This window comes from Chiloscyllium punctatum, chromosome 8 (genome assembly GCF_047496795.1).
Source record: "Chiloscyllium punctatum isolate Juve2018m chromosome 8, sChiPun1.3, whole genome shotgun sequence".
Lineage (NCBI taxonomy): Eukaryota > Metazoa > Chordata > Chondrichthyes > Orectolobiformes > Hemiscylliidae > Chiloscyllium > Chiloscyllium punctatum.
Window position 1 is genome coordinate 114255703 of NC_092746.1, and position 17267 is coordinate 114272969.

Sequence of the window (17267 nt, forward strand, 5' to 3'; positions counted from 1 at the left end):
ACCTAGCACTGATCCCTGTGATTTGCTATTGCACACCAGGCTCCTGACACACAAACAACTTTTTTGCTACCAGCCTCACCAAGCTAATTTTGTGTCCACTTTGCCAAGTTATCTTTGATTCCATGAGCTTTATTAGTTTCCCATGAGGCCTTGGTTAAATCTATGTAAACTACATCAATTGCCCTACCCTTCTCCTAACACCTTGTCGCAGCCTTGAAAAATTCCAGCACATTTGTTAGGGATGACATCTAACAAAGCCATGCTGATTATCCCTGATCAAATCTTGTCTTGCTAAATTGAAATCAGTTTTCTTCTTCACTACTTTTCCCAATATTCTAGTATGTAAATGCAGGTCTCTTCCCAGAATATTCAGGATTAAAAGTACTGGCTTTTTTTTGTCTCTTGGGTTTTAACTGGTCTATGGGTGTGCATTCTGGGCCATAAACATGACCCTCATTGCAAACTAATCTGTTGGTCTATTCCTCAAGCATTTTGGACAATAAATATTCTGTATCCCAAATAATGTTGGATTATAAATGTTAATCTCAGTCTTACAATGTGCATTATAGTTCCTGCCGGTACACTAGATTTTATGGTCCGTTAAGTCTGAAAGGGAAGTGCCATCTGTGGTCATCTAAGTGTCTCATCCTGCTCCTACCATTATGTTATCCACTGCAGTTTGGTCCAGGCCAAATAGGTAGCCTAACAGCTATTGCTTGGGCAGCTGGTGTCAGACAAAAAAAAGGTGTGTGCATATTTTGGAGGCATCCCCTCCAAGTCACGCTCTTTTTTTAACTCTCCGCTCTGGCCTTCCAAACTGGCTTCTCACATCCCATGACAACTTGCTGAAGGTTGTCAGCAAGGCCCAGCTGGTAGCTTGAAGCCTAGCTTCATAACTCCCTTTTGTTTGGGGACTGCCTGTAATCCCAGCAGTGACTACAGTTCATGATGGCACTTACCTTTGGGGATGTAAGTTTTGACTTGAGGCAATTAATATCTCCAAGACCTTAAAATGGCTGCAGCAACTACTTTCTCACCGACAGGCTGTCCTAAACAACACTTTAATCATGTTGTTATGGGGTACACAGGATTCTGATAGAGAGAGATTTTTGGATTCCAATTTTTGAAATAAACCCACAGCAAAAAATCTAAAATCAAATCAAAGCTAGAATTTATTAACAAAGCATTCAAAACATGGGGAATTACTTCACTATTGCATCCATACATCTCTTTAAGTTAAGGAAGATAAACAGGAGTTCTGAAAAAGGGTCATTGGACCCAAATGTTAACTGCTTTATCTCCACAGTTGCTGCTAGACCTGCTGAGGTTCTTCAGCAATTTCGGCCTTTGTTTCAGATTTTCACATCTGAATTGTTTTATATCAGAACCAGAGTTTAGATAGTTTAGTAAATGCAGACATATTGAAAATTAGATTACACGAGTTATAACTTCTTGAAGGTCAGAGTCCAGTAATGGATTCCTTGGTGATCTAGGCCAAATCATTTTCTTTCTTGCAGGCAAAATGTGTCCTCCTTTCAAGGCTACAAAGATGGAAGGTCTGAGGCAGGTTGCCAACTCAGTATAGAGACCTGATCTCTCTATAGAATTCATACAGCAACAGACTTTGAATCTAGAATTGTATATTTAGTCTTTTGCAGCCCACTCCAAGTTGAGTTATGTGATAAAGACAGGCATTTCAGGTGCCAACAGTCAATTTCAGTGGGCTAATTGAAAGGTCATTAACAAAGCTTTAATTCCCCCATTTGATATTCCATTGCAAGGTCACAAGGCAATTGTAAATATGTTACTGTCCATTTTCACATAACAGGCCTTGATGTTTTCCTTTGTCCAGAGCAAGTTGTAAGCAGATGACTCGTATTCAGTTCCTTTATTTAAGCTTTATCTGGAATGCTTATACAATTCAGGGGGTTCAAAAGCTTCTGGAAACAGGATTATGTGATCAGCTGTGGCTAACTTAGGAGTCCAGAAATGTTGTCCATTTTTAAAAGAATCAGAATTTAAATACAGTATAGAAGAGAATGCTGTTTTCTTTGGCATTTTTCCTCATGTCCCGGCCATGACAACTTAAGGATTCTATGATACATCCACTTGTATATGATTTATCAGTGTCACTAAACCAAACATTGTGAAGTGTTGCACTACATATTTATTGATTTACTGTTGTCATAATTTTCTTTCCCTTAGAACTTGATTAAATTGTGCAATATAGCGTACTAGGCAATTCACTTCAGTGGACACATAAGTTCAATAAATAGTCAATTTAATGTTAAGTATTGATGAAAAATTTTGTTGAACCTTTTTATCTTTCACTCATCAGACAATTTGCAAGAATACAATATAATGGGAAAACAACATTTCAGGGAAGTATTTTGACCAATTAGAGACATTCCACCTCTTAAAATTTAAACACATTTTGGCAATTAACTGTTAGTCACTATATAACTGGCGATGCCTCTACTAATCAATGAATTGCTAACCCATCAGCACTCTCCTCCCATATAGTGTAACTTTGATTTGCCCTTTATTTGGTATTCTTGCAAATTATTCTGATACATGCAAAATGAATGACTTCAACAAAATCTGTCTTTTTTCAGCAATCCAGTTTGACAGTATTTGATTCAGATGACCTGTGAAATGAAGCCTTTTTATTTCAAAACTTATATTTTATAGCAAGTGTAAAGTGTAGGAATATGAATAATATAACTCAGTATTAAAAATAAAACTAATCAAATAAGTATAAAAGCTATTAAAAAGAAAGGTGATATGTACTTAAATTGATTAATTTTTCAGTTTTTAGAATTGAAATAAAAACTTTATAATACTTCTCACTGATATATAAACTGAGTTTGTTACCAAAATCCATGCATCATGTTTGGACACAAATTCACACCTTCTGCAGTACCTTTGACATAACAAGTTTTTTTTTACGTAATTAAAGTGTTAAATCAAGAATTAGGTGAAAATTAGAGGGGTGACCTGAAGTTATAAATTTTGAGGAGCCTTTTCTTTTGATGAGGTCAAATAATTTTTTTTAAAATGGGAAGTGTGATGATTCTAGATATTTTTTAATCAACTTGTTATGGTGTGACACACATGGGACAGTTGGGACTTGAACCTGGACCTGCAGAAGCAGAGGTAGGGGCACAACTGTGCCACAAGAGTCATAGGGTGATGATTGTAGGCTTTGCTATTCATGTTGGAATGGGAGGAAAAGATACAAATTGCTGAAACTGGAAAGTCTGAGCAGTAACATATACTTGTTGTTAACAAAGTGGGCTAGAACAAGGTTAGAAGGCCAAGAATTTTTGCAAATAAATTACACAAATCAGAAGCAGATTATTCAATTCAACTAATTCATGTTGGTGTTATTACTGCACACAAGTCTATTCCTATTCCAGTTACCTTTTCCTAACCTGCTGTAACCATCCTTCAATCGTCTCCTACCAAACTAATTGAAAGAATCTTGCTAACACGTGTTCTAACATGTGATGTAAGATACTGGTGTGGATACAGGATTGGCTAACTAGCAGAAGGCAGAGAGTGGAGATAAAGGGATCTTTTTCAGGATGATAACCACTCACTAGTGGAGTTCTGCAAGAGTCAGTGTTGGGACCATTACTATTCATGTTGTACATTAATGATTGAATGAAGGAATGGTGGGTATTATTGCTAAGTTTGCAGATAATACAAAGATAGATGAAAGGACAAGAAGTGTTGAGGCTGCAGAAGGATTGGAAAGGCTGGAGTATGGGCAAAGAAGTGCAGATGAAATACCATGTCGGAAATGATGAAGTTATGCACTTTGGTAGGAAAAATAGAGGTGCAGCTTATTTTCTAATGGGGAAAGGTCTCAGAAATCTGAAGCACAAAGAAACTTGGGAATCCTAGTTCAAGATCCTTTTAAGGTTAACCTGCAGGTTCATTTGACAGTTAGGAAGGCAATGTTAGCAATCATTTTGAGAGGTATAGAATGCAAGAGCAGGGATGTCCTGCTGAGTCTATATAAAGCTCTGGTTAGACTGCATTTGGAATATTGTGAGCAGTTTTGGGGCCTGTATCTAAGAAAGGATGTGCTGGTGTTGGATGGGTCTAGAGGAGGTTTACAAGAATGATTCTGGGATGAATGGCTTGTCACATGAGGAGTAATTGAGTTCTCTGGATGTGCTCAATGGAGTTTAGGAGGACGAGGGAGTAATCTTATCGATACTTACAGAATATGGAGAGTCCTGGATAGAATGAACGTGGAGAAGATGTTTCACTAGGATAAACTAGGGCACAGCTTCAGAGGGAAGAGATGACCCTTTAGAATTCAGAGGAGGAATAATTTCTTCAGCCAGAAGTAGTGAATCTGTGGAACTCATTGCCACAGAAGGCTGTGGAGGCTATTTTATTGACTATATTTAAGACAGATAGGTTATTGATTCATAAAAAGGATCAAGAGTAATAGGGTGAAGGAGGAGAAAGGAGTCAAAAAACATATCAGCCATGATTGAATGGAGAAAGCACACTTGATAGGCCAAAAGGCCTAATTCTGCTTCTATATCTATGATAACAGACTATGAGGCATATTTGATGTCTAATTCGAATTCTTAAGTTCTTTATAGCCAATGACTTATGTTTGAACTGATTTAAAGAGGAAAATGTGACAGTCAATTTCATAGTCAGTAAGTTCCCTCAAACAGCATCCTTTTTGTTTTACTGGTAACGATTATGATGAGATTCACCTTGACTGGGAAAGTGGAAGAATTTCTTAAATATTAAGAATTATTAAAATCAAGAGACCTTTAATAGTTGCCGAAATAAGCAGATAGCACTTCAGTTATATATCTCATGCTGGAGGCACCATAGATCTGCACCATACGTTTGTATCGAACTAACTCCTTTCTTCACAGTTTTAAGTTGGGTTTTATTCCAATTATCTTAATCAAGCTAACATTGTTGACATAGTGGAGTTTCATACATGATTATTATGTTTTCAGATGCCAATCTCTGGTTTTAATCTCAACTTCAAATATCATTTGAATTGCCTTGTCATGATCAATATGTTTCACAGGCTTTTGAACAGATTGAGTGATAAGTTTTATAGTAGCTTGATGCTTTATCTCAGTGAGGAGTAAAATGACAAAGCTTAATTATTTCCCTGAAAACTGGCTCCTGACAAAAGCAAGGTAATACAAAAATAGCAATGCAGTGCAAAGAAGAAGTACAACAGTTGATTTTTCACAAAATAGAGTTAATAAGTTTACAACATTGTAATTTGCACATGATTTTAACAACTCTAAAATTAGTGACCCCAATTACTCATGCAATAAATGAAATGCTTGGTATTTATTCAATGCACATCTCATTATTAAGGTTCATAATCAACCAGGGTAATCTTGTTTTGTCCCATTTAATATAATGTCATTTCACTAAGTTTCATTAATTTCCTTTGCAGACTCTCTTAAGGAGCTATTTTCTTTTCAAAAACAAAATTCTTCAACAGACTTTTAAAGAAAAGACTTTTAAAGAAAGCTAACGTTTTCAAAAATGGAGTAGTCGGTGTTTTCATTTGGAATTTCATTTCCAGGGAACAAGTCACTTTTTAGGGCTTAACAGTTACTGTTTTGGTGAAGATGTCATACTATTTGGCATATAAGCCAAGGTTCTTGGCAGTGTCAGACTTCCTTGGAGTCTTCATTTGAGGGAATGGGTAATGGTTCCCTTTTATGGCAACTGGTACTATTTTAGTGAGAAGCCCATTTTTGCTTGACCATATACTTGATCTCTCATTTGGAAATGAAAATCTTTTATTGATCTTAGGAATGCAGTGATTACGGTTGGTGAAAGAGTGGGTTGCCTTTAATTCATTGGGTTTGCAGGTGATGTGTGTTGTTACTTCACCACTGGCTCCTTTACAATTATATAACTTAGTTCTATCTTTATTGAGTAGGCCTTTTTTGCTCATTGAGGGTGGCTGTTGATTTTGATCATCTGGTTCCTTGTTTGCCTGCAAGTGACTCTTTTGACCAGTGTTCTGTGCTTGCAGCACACGGTAAATATCTAGATGTGTGCGCCAAGAGGTTTCGCCATCCTGAACATAATCTTTGTTTGGAAAGTCAAGTGTGACATTGTTAACAGGAAGGTGTTCTTCGAATGCCTTTGGATTTGTCACTGTGCAGTTGACTGACACTGTTTTGACTTGGAGCTTGAAAAATAATCCACTTTCATGTTTACTTTTACCTGCAATTTAAAGAACATTTGAAACATTACTGAAAACAATGTAAAAAAGCACAAAGTGTTAATGAGTAACCATGAGCCTTGCTTAGTGGTCTCACTATTTTTGAATCACAGATTAAAATTACGAGGTAATGGAAGATAATTAATTTTGATAAGAAATTTTGTAGATTTTTTCAGTCAACTTGTTCAGATATGTAAGAGAAGTCTAAGTTAATACTAGACAGTCAACTCACTGCTTTGGCAAGGGCACACCATGTCTGACAAATGTTAATTGAGTTCACTGATGTGGTACCACAGACAGTGGATGAGGGTAGTGCTGTGGAGATTGTATATTTGGACTTTCAATATTTGATATGGTACCACTTGGTACGTTGGTTAGCAAATTACAAATGTTTTGGATTGATGGGTCTTTGACAGCATGGATTAGATAGGAACAGAGGGTATTTTTCAGACTGGAGATGAGCTAAAAGTGGTGTTACTCAGGGATGGGTGTTAGGAACCTTACTTTTTCTGATTTATATAAATGATTTGGAAATGGGTGTTGAGAGCAAAAATCTCTAAATTTGCAGATACTAAACTAGGAGGATAATGGATTGCGCTGTGTGACTTCAGAAGGACATTGACAAGTTGACCAAATGGGCAAACACCTGGCAGCTGAATTTCAATGCAGAGAAAAGTGAAGTAATGCATTTTTGTAGAAGTAACAGAGACAATACAGGGTCAAATGGTACAACTTTGAGTACAGGAACAGAGGGACCTCAGATCAAGTGCATAATTTGCTGAAGGTGGCCAGCCAAGTTGAAACAGTTCTTAAGGCGGCTTATAGGATCCTTGAGTTTATAAATAGAAGCACACAGAGTATAAAAGCAACGAAATTATGCTATACATCTACAAATCATTGGTCGGACCAAGTTTGGAATATTGTGTTCAATTCTGGGCACTTTATTTAAAGGAAGGATGTTAAGGCCCTGGAGAGAGTGCAAAGGAGACTAACTGGAATGATTTTAGGAATGAATGATTTTAGGTACAAATAAAGATTCGAGAATTTGGGCTTATTCTCCTTGGAGCAGAGAAGATCATTGACCCTATTGAGGTGATCAAAATTATGAATAAATGACAGGGTAAAGAAGGATGTTCTATTTTGTATGTCAGTAACTAGGGGTCACAATTTCAAGACTGTCAGCAAGAGAGTTAGGAGAAGGTAAGAAAAAACTTCTTTACTCAGTTAGGATTTGGAATGGTGCTGCCAGGAAGAGTAGTGAGATTCCACGGGGGTTTCAAAAGAGAGCTGGATATATATTTGAAAGTGATGAATTTGGAGGGCCATGGAAATAAGAATGGAAGGTGGATCCACTGAGGTAACTTTATTTGGGGAGCCAGTATACACATTATGAGCCTTCTTCTATCATGTTTTATGATTCTGTGTTATGACATCTCTGGAGCAGGTAGAACTTATGTTTATGCAAGAATGCAGAAACTGAAGAACTTGGTGATTTAGTTAGTTAGACCCTAGACATGGGAGTAAACTACCCTCTCACTCTGAGGGTTCTATATGAAATTAATAAATTAATTTCAATAAATATCCTCATGGAAGCAAACCTACAACATGAAAACGACCTTTTACTTGCTCCTGCTGGCAACATCATTTCAGAAGCCTTAGGATAATTCTTATCAGAAAAACAAAACCATGTCCGACTGATGCATTAAAAATTATTTGCCAGAAAATGGGGTTGGTGCATACTGCTATAGCAGAATGACTGTAACCTATATTTGTGCCTTTCAGAGCTTCACACTGACACTGGTGCATCAAATAGTATCATTTAGCTGCACGTGTAATACTAAACTTTGTTGAACGCAAGAATCCTGTAATGCTCAGAATCATTTTTGTCTAGTGGCCAATTTGGCTGTGAGGGGACTATTAGTTATTTCATATTATGATTTCTGTTACAAAATTAAAACTAATTCACATTAAGCCAATTGCTAGGAACAACAAGGATGTGGAATAAACCCATTAGTGGCTGGTTGAGATGGTTGAGTGGTGCCCATTTTTTCCCAAAATTTCAGGCTTATAAAGTTAAACTAATTTCAATTCATTGAGCACAATATGGCCTATCAAAACAGATTAGAAAGTGGTCATCAACAGGCACAACATCAAAGCAGTACTAACAGCTCAACAAGCATTAATGGAGATGAGAAGAGTAGAGGTTAAAGGTTGGATTTATGTGGTTTAAAATGGAGGCAGGCAGCTGAAAAATAATGGCAACATTGTGCATGCTTATGTCCTACAGGAGCTTTGCACACAAGAAATTTTGAAGACAGGAGGGTGTGTCAGATTGAAAACCAGTCAGTACGTTTGTTTAGGTAAATTAAGATTAAGGATTTTGTTTGAAAGGCCTGGCTTTATGGAGATTTTCAATTATATTGAAGGTGGCCAGTGTTTAAGAGCTGTCGACTTCAGAATAGCTGAATGCAGGCTTGCATCAAATCAGGATGAGTCAGAGGCCAGAAAAGTTTCTGTAGGAAAGACTAAATAATGACCATAATGGAAAGAGCTATCCCTTTAAAACAAAAGTTGCAACGTCCGATCGCAAGTCAGAGAAGTCAAAGATGTGACCAGTTCAGGGGTCATCACCCTCCTGGTATCATTTGGGCATCCAAACAGCAAGCAAGGCTGTTTGGACTCCAATTGATCACCAGGAAAGGTGCAGCTAGAAATATGAACTGTGTCCTCAAAAATCAAACATTGGAGATGAGGAGCTTCCTCCCTGCACAGGAAGAGTCAACCACTGGTTATAAGGACAAGAAGCAGGAGCTCAAAGGAGACCTGAGAACTATTTGCTTTAGAATGTAAAATATGACTCCATTCCCCAGATTTGTCCCTTCAGGAAATCAAAATATATGGGAAGTGGGTGGTTAAAAAGGAGGCAAGGCTGATTAACCATGACTAATGAATGATGCAGCTCAGCTCAGGAAGCTGTGTGCTCTCCTATTTCTTATGTTTTATGTTAACTTTGTACCCAACAAACTTGACAACAATCCACAACTCACATGCACTGCCCCATCATTTCCAGGAACTGTCTCCAAGATAGTTTAGTTTGATGAACTGATTAGTCAGTGTGGTACTATCACTTTTTAATTGACTTCTGATGTCACCCTCCTGTGCATGTGGTAAGCCACACACTGATGTTACTGGTCATGTTCTGGATTATCCATGAGCATATGCTAGGCTACTCACTAATATTTCAGAAAATGTGCCACACAATGATGTCACCGAACAGGTGCTGGGCTACTAACTTCCCTATAAACTACATCATGTCCTCTATTGTACTGCCTTTCCTTTCTACAGTAAAGAGCCTCAGTTTGTTCAGTATTAACTGATGAGAATTTTCAGTTGATATCATTTTTTGCAAATCCTTTGCTCATTCTATGTTACCCTTATACCCTATTGTTTTGTGAAGGCCAGAACTGTGCATTGTATTTGAAGAAAAAAGGACAACTTGTACAATGCATGCCAATTTGTTCATCATGTACAAAGTGCTTAGCTTGATTTTGTATGGTTTTTTTTCCTGCAAGCTATTAAAAGCGTCTGTTTACAAGAGTCAGATCCCATTTACTTGGCACATCTAGTATACCCATGATTTGATTTTAGTACTGTTAGTGCAGTCAAAAGAGCAGAACATATTGTACAGTAAAATGGACTGCAATGCAAGCATCAGTCCTGTCCTGGAGTAGATCACTATTACTTCACATATTGATACATTCATATAATAGCTACTGATCCCAGTAATGACTAATTTTATCTCTGTGTCTCTGTGTTCAACTTTTCTCCCCCTAGTTAGGAAACAGCTCTCCAAAAATTATTGACAGTGCTAGTGGAAGATATTGATAGTACATCTAAATAATTATGGGCAAAATTATGAAACATAGAATTCTGGCCTAAGTGCAGGCAATGGCCCCTCACCTCCACAGTTGTTGGATTGCTAAGTGGCTTAACTTCAAACTTGTGCACTATCCGCAGGAAGGAAGTGCTTTGAAAGATATCAGCCAAACACCCAATTGATCCCCAATCTCAGCAATACCATCAGGAGGGATGTACACTGCAGTAACTGCAGCCAGCCTCTGGGTGGGTGGGTCTAATGCAAGTAGAAAAGGATACAAAATGGGATTGTTTCATGAGGCCATTCTAGCAGGTCCAAAATGAGATAGGATGGGGCAAGCTGCAACTGTGAAAAAGTGGGAAGAGCAAGGAATACCAGGAGTTTGAGTCCTCTATTGGGAACAGTGCCTAAACAGGAAATACCATCCCTGCTCTACCCTCCAGCCCTCAAAAAGACTGCCAAAGGCCTTACTTTTTGGTGTGCTAAATACCAGTAGTCTGCCTGATTCTTTTCTTGCTACTGGTAAAATAGTAGTAGAGGTTGGTAGGTGATGAACATAGCATTCTCACTAACCCCTCCCAGTCCTACCATCCAATTTTACTTCATGGGGGAATCAAAGTCAAGGTTTGACTCCATCCAGTACTAGAGTTATGCTCTAGCATTAAATCTACCCCCTCGACCAAGCCTTTTAACTATTCCCTCTAATATTGTCTTAAATGGCTCAGTGCTTAACTTTGTTTCACAATGTTTGTGAAACGTTTTGAAACATTACATTGTTGTGTCCATATTAGTGAATGTTGTCATTATTTGATAAAAACACTTATATTTCACATTTTTTATAGTATAATTCCAAAACAGTTAACTATGCTTTATAAAGTTGTCAGAGTGGGACAGTTTAGGAATTTCCAGACATGTTCATTTTAATGGCTGAGAGCAAAATGTATTTGCATTTATATATACTAAGCCACAGCTGAGAAAATAAAGTTGGATCCAACAAGAGCTAAACAGCTATGCAAAAGACTGAACAATGCTGAAGTTGCAGAACAACCACACCCTTCAAATTAAACTTGTGACTTGTTTAAAATATATCCAGTACAGGTTGTAAATCCAGAGATCTTTCCAGTCTGATATGAAATCACCACAAGAGCCACAAAAACAAAATTAAGCACTGCAATTGAATCCTGTCGAGATGCCACTGAGAAAATAATCACACCTTTTTAAAAATGTTAAACAGTTTAAATTGTGATGCTTAATTTTTTTTTAAAATAAAAAAATCTGTTCTCATTTAGGTGCAGGAACTTACCAGCAATGCTAAAGACCTTGCTATATTACAGCAGTGGCTGTGGAGGATACGAACATGTGAAATAAAATCTGAAGTAGACTATTCAGTCCCTCAAGCCTGCTCTGCCATTCAATAAGATCATGGCAAATCTGTTTCTGTTTCAAATTCCACATTTCCACTGACCACCAGTACCCTTAGGTAACAAGAATCTATCTAATCTGCCTGAAACATATTCCAATGACTCCACCTCCGCCATGTTAGGCAGAACGTTCCAAGTCACACAAAATGAAAAATGTTCCCATCTCTGAAAGGGTGAAACCTAATTTTTAAACTGTGTCTTCCTAGTTCTGGGCTGACCACAAGAGAAAACATCCTTTCCATGTTCACCTTGTCAACTAAGTTATTCAAATGCTACGACTATTGTGGTATTTGGTCCAATATTTCAAAAACTTTTTTTTTGGAAAAGTAAATTTTTAGTCTACTTCGGAGGTTTTAATTGAGTGAAAACCAACTTGAAAAGCCTGCTTCCCAATTATGTGAGTTCCCATTATAAAGGCTATGCTAATGGCTGCAGAAGTGCAGTCTTATGCTTGGGACAGCTGAAAACTCAGAAGACTAGCTGTTGATCTATGTCATTACATCAAGGTGTTGTCTAATGACATGAAAGCTTCCTACCAATTGTTATGCTAAAAATAAAATTGAAAACTCATTTAAATAAAATGAAATTCTCAGCCACAAAATTACATTTGAAGTAGATGTGCCTGCGGCTGTGATATAAATTATCCCTTGATGTGTTAAATGGAGATTAAGATGACACCACACATTATGTGACATGACTATAAGAGCCCATTGTAGTTGGAGGTAGTGGATTAGTATGGAGAGAGAATGGTGAACTAAAAGAAGGCAGAGTGTTAAGGAGGGCATGTAAGGATGGCAATCTGTAACGAGTGGAGTGCCACAGGGGTCAGTGCTGGACAACAATTATTCTGGGAACTGATTTTAAAAAAATTCTCTTCACTAAGTGTTCTGATTCTATCCAATCTGGAAAGTTACTGCACAGAAATAAGTCATTTGCCCCATTGTGTACGCACTGGCCAGCAAGTAACCAGCCTAATCTGACTTTCCAGTCATTGGAATTTAGCCTTGTTAGTAATAACACAATGCATATTTGAATTTTTAAATACATTTTCAGGATTTCTGCCTCTACCACCTGTCAGACAGTGAGCTTCAGATCCCTGACACCATTCAGATGATTAGCCATTGTACCTAGACTGCTCATAATTGAAATGAATAAAATTAGGTCAATATCCTCTGTGGGAGGTTGCCCTTTCCCACACTCTTTAAATTTAACCCAACATTTTGTCTCACAGAACTTTCTCTCTACCAATTTTCTTCCATTCTTCTTATTGTGTTATAGTTTCAAGGCATTTCACCTATTTAGTCATAATAATTATGGTGACATGTTATTTAAGAGTGCGGAACCTTAAACCTTACAGTAAGGTCAGCGACTATGACATTTTAAATTCAGACTAAAAATCTAGAATCCAACAATACCCGATGTAAATGATGACTGACTATAGCAGCAGAAGTAGGCCATTTAGTCTGCTCCACCATTCAGTGAGATCATGGCTGATCGGAATCCTCAACTCCACTACCCTGCCTTTACCCTATAACCCTTGATTTCCTTATTGGATAAAAATCTCAGCCTTCAACATACATAATGACAGCCTCTACAACCCTCTGCAGTGAGGAATTCCACCAATGCACTACCCTCAAAACAAATTCCTCATCTGTTTTAAATGTGTGATCCCGTATTTTGAGATTATGCCCTTTGATCTCCTACAAAGGAAACAACCTTTCTGCATCTACCTTGTCAAGTCCCCTTAGAATTTTGAATCTTTTAATAAGATTGCATCTCATTCTTCTAAATTCCAATAAAGTCAGGGCCAACAACTCAACCTCTCCTCATAGACAGTCCCTGCATACATGATTTTTTTTGTTGGTGAACTTTCTCTGCACTGCCTCCAATACATATTTCCTTAGATAAAGGGGCCCAAAATTTCAAAATAAATCGATCGCTGATCTATCAGCAGCTGGTACATTTCAAACAGGATGGTCAGTTGGACTCAACATACCAAGAAAATTTCCAATGGCATTCCAGATCCTGATAGTTGACATTGACTTTCTTGAGAGGGTTTCTTTGAGGATGTTGGCTAAGATTACAACCAAGTTTTTCCTCAGATGCTTTTCACAAGTTGAACAGGTTGAAAAGACTAAGTAGCAGAAGGAATTATACCTGAGTATTTCAGGGGCAAAGGAGATAACTGAAAATATGAAATGTTTTGAATCTTCTTCAAATATATATTTTTAAGATGGAACTCAAACATACATGACCCATTAAGCTAGGACAACCCCTTTACACCGGTCAGGAAAACAAAACAGAAATGGCACAGTCGAAATCCAATTATTCCCCAAAGCCAATTTCTTTCAGAAGGGCTAGAGACAGAATAATTATTACACATAATTTGTGATTTTTCTCACGTATGCAAGCCATTTCTGGGTTCAATCATGAATCAATTGATTGACATCATATGATCAAAATAAAAGTAGGGCATTTACCATCTTGAGCTTGCTCTGCCATTCAGTAAGATCATGGTTAACCTAACAAGGTACTGGTGATTGAATGAAAAGTCATTGACCTAGAACATCAACTGCTTCTCTTTCCACAATTGGTGCCTTACCAAATGAAGTTCTCCAGCATTTTATGTCCCTATTTCTGACTTCCAACATTCAATTATTTTGCTTTAGTAATCGAGTACCTACTCTGATGGTAATGGGGTAACTCCCCTATTTGTTTCAGAATCACAATCATTATAGCATAGAAGGCCCATTCAGCTTTACTATATGTGCACCGACTCTCCAAATGGGCACAATACCACTCTGCTGTAACTGTGAACATTGTTCTGTTTCAGATAACAGCCTCATTCCCCTTTGCATGCCTTAAATAAGCCACACTCAAGAGGCGATGCATTCCAGATGTTAACCCCACGCTGCCCGATAAAGCCTTTTTAATTTACTTTGGCTTCTGTTGCTAATTATTTTAAATCTGTACTCTCCCTAACGAGTGGAATCAGTTTCAGCCTATTTACTCTGAAAATAATTTATATATGTTTTCTATAAAGATAATTCTTATCCTTTGTTGGGTAACGCTGCCAGATGTATTACTCCCACCTTTATAAAGCACCTTTCTCCACGATCTTCAAATAAAAAGGTAAAGTCGCCATACTCCTACCAGACCATTGTGCAGAAAGAGACAAATATTGGTGCTTTAACCTGAGGGTCACCAAGCCTCAAACGGGGGCGGGGAGGGAGAGTGCGAGAATTGAACCCATTCGGTTGGATCAGGTCGGTTCATTCAGTTGGCAGAATGGCTGTTTGATCTTAGGGCTTTGTTAATATAAGGGGAAACCGTTTCTCTTGGTCGTAATGTCAATAACTAGCGGACGAAAACTAAAGAATAATTAAGTTTTTTTGACCATGAAGTATTATCACCCACGACCGACCTCTCCGCCAAAATCACCGTGACCTTCTTTGTTTGTACGTGGTCTATTATAATTTGCAATCCACTGCCTGAAAATGTGGTGAAGTGTCAAATAATAACTTTGAGAAGTATACTTGAACAGCCCAGTGGAGAGAGTGGGCCGAATGGTCTCTTTCCGTACCGTGTTATTATTGTACGATGGTCAGGTCTCATCCCAAATGCAGCAAGTAGACATCACGTTAAAATGTAGGCATAACTGCGCACCCTACCAGATTCAGTCTCCCAGTTGTGGAAAGAATCTTTAGAAATGTCCTGTACGTTAACCAAGTTTTCTCATTTCAGAATTCAGTACTTACCAGTTTTAAAAACAACATGAGTCTGTTCTTTTTGTTTCTGTCGTATGGAGTCATACTGCTCCTCCAGTTCATTTATATCCATTAGAAGCGATTTGTCCTCTCTGCTGCCGCTCTGCTGGTATTTCGCTACCGGGTAGTTCCGTCTGTTGACTGTTTGAGCCAGGTACACTTTACCCCGAACCATCTGCTGCCAAACGCAGGTTAACTTTGGGCAGCAGCTTGATAAGAACATCCTCGTTTGCTTAAAATCAGCAAACACACACGGCTGATGACTCAGCGGCCACAGAGGAAGATTCATTTCCTTCCACTCCACGAATGCTACGAGGGTTGGTTCACTGTTACAGAATACTGGATTAGTGGTGCTGGAAGAGCACAGCAGTTCAGGCAGCATCCAACGAGCAGCGAAATCGACGTTTCGGGCAAAAGCCCTTCATCAGGAATAAAGGCAGTGAGCCTGAAGCGTGGAGAGATAAGCTAGAGGAGGGTGGGGGTGGGGAGAAAGTAGCATAGAGTACAATGGGTAGACACTAGCAACTCTCAAAGTCACCCAACTGCAAAAAGAATCCAATCGAAAAGGCCAAGCAGAACCTTGTGTACCAAGGAACGTGTTACACTGTTTACTGTGCTTAAAAAAAGTCAAATGACGCCAAAATAGCTAGAGGAAAACAATTAACACTTTCCTTCCTGCCAATTTGCATTGTACAATTTAACGAAGTAAAAGAAAACAAGATAATATAGAGGAGAGTTGAAAATGTGTTGCTAGAAAAGCGCAGCAGGTCAGGCAGCATCCAAGGAACAGGAGAATTGACGTTTCGGGCATAAGCCCTTGCAACATGTTTCCAGTTTCAGAAGGCTAGGTACACAGATGAGATACACTAAAGGTCATCAGCAACAGAACCAGAAAGTGACATCAGGAAAAATCGTTTGTAGGTAAATTTGTTTATACACACCAACTGACCTGAATGGTCAATAGCACATTCAGTAGAAATTTTCAAAAGAGAATTTGGTCAAACAGGGTAATGGGAAAGAGCAAGTGAAAAGGTATAATTAAATAGCTCTTTCCATTGTATAGGAGTGGCAAGTTTGCACAAAATCATAAATCACAGTTACCATCTAAACATTTTTTAAATAATCTGTACAAACATTAGAAATGGGGGGAGGCTGGTGACAATAATTCCAAATATTTCTCTGCCTTTAAACACAGGAACAAACTACAGAGAAGGGCCCATGGAGTCGGACTATCTGAATCACTTTTTCAAACAGGTATAACTGGTCAAATAGCTGCCTTGTGTGCATATTATCCTTGTACTAAATTAGATAAATATCTGCTGAATGCCATAATGAATCCAAGATAATTCTATTTTATAACTTGGGATTTATTTCAAGTAACATGTTTTAATTCCTCTGATTTTGCAATCAGCAACACATTAATGGTGTTACTTGCCTTAACCTTCAGGTTTCTTTATTCTGTAGCAGGTGGTGAGCATTGTTAACCAGCGCAATGTGTATTGTCCATCCCTAACTGCCCTCGAGAAACTATGATGATTCATTTCTTAAACTACTGCAGTGATGTGGCTTTAAACTACACTTGGCAGTAATTATACTGAAAATTGTTGCCTGATTTTCTCCTTAATGACAGTGAGCACCAATTCTTCATTTCATTCCTATAGCAAATTTTGAGCCATTGGAATAAATCCCTCATGATATTACCAACAGGAAAATGATTAATTGCAGTTGGGGAGAGGAACAGCAAAGCAGATTTGAACATGTGTGTAACCTAACCTGAGAGGGGCTGAGGCTCGGGGCCTTTCCTTACTTGCAGTTGCAAAGAGGAACACTGAGCAGAATGAGATCCTACTTGGCAGCTGGGCTGAGTTTGAAACAAAAATCCAAGAATGCCATCACAGGAAACTTAAGTGCCAAACTGAGGTGAGAAAGCAAAAGGATTCTGGGTAATCCAAGATGGAGAT

General features: G+C 38.1%; 1 protein-coding gene across 1 annotated transcript; it reads right to left on the reverse strand.

Annotated features, from left to right (window-relative positions):
- Window positions 1-1154: 1154 nt before the first annotated feature.
- Window positions 1155-15947, reverse strand: LOC140480829 (uncharacterized). The gene is made up of 2 exons (XM_072576280.1): window positions 15298-15947; window positions 1155-6243 (listed from the first exon to the last, which is right to left on the reverse strand). The coding sequence occupies exons 1-2, from the start codon at window positions 15686-15688 to the stop codon at window positions 5645-5647; spliced, it is 990 nt and encodes a 329-aa protein (XP_072432381.1). The 5' UTR covers window positions 15689-15947; the 3' UTR covers window positions 1155-5644.
- Between the last annotated feature and the right edge of the window lie 1320 nt (window positions 15948-17267).

Coding starts and splice junctions, on each gene's coding strand:
- LOC140480829 (XM_072576280.1), bottom strand. CDS start 15,688: ATGCTGCCTGAACTGCTGTGCTCTTCCAGCACCACTAATCCAGTATTC. Junction 6,244..15,297: donor TCATGTTGTTTTTAAAACTG/GTAAGTACTGAA, acceptor TTTAAATTGCAG/GTAAAAGTAAACATGAAAGT.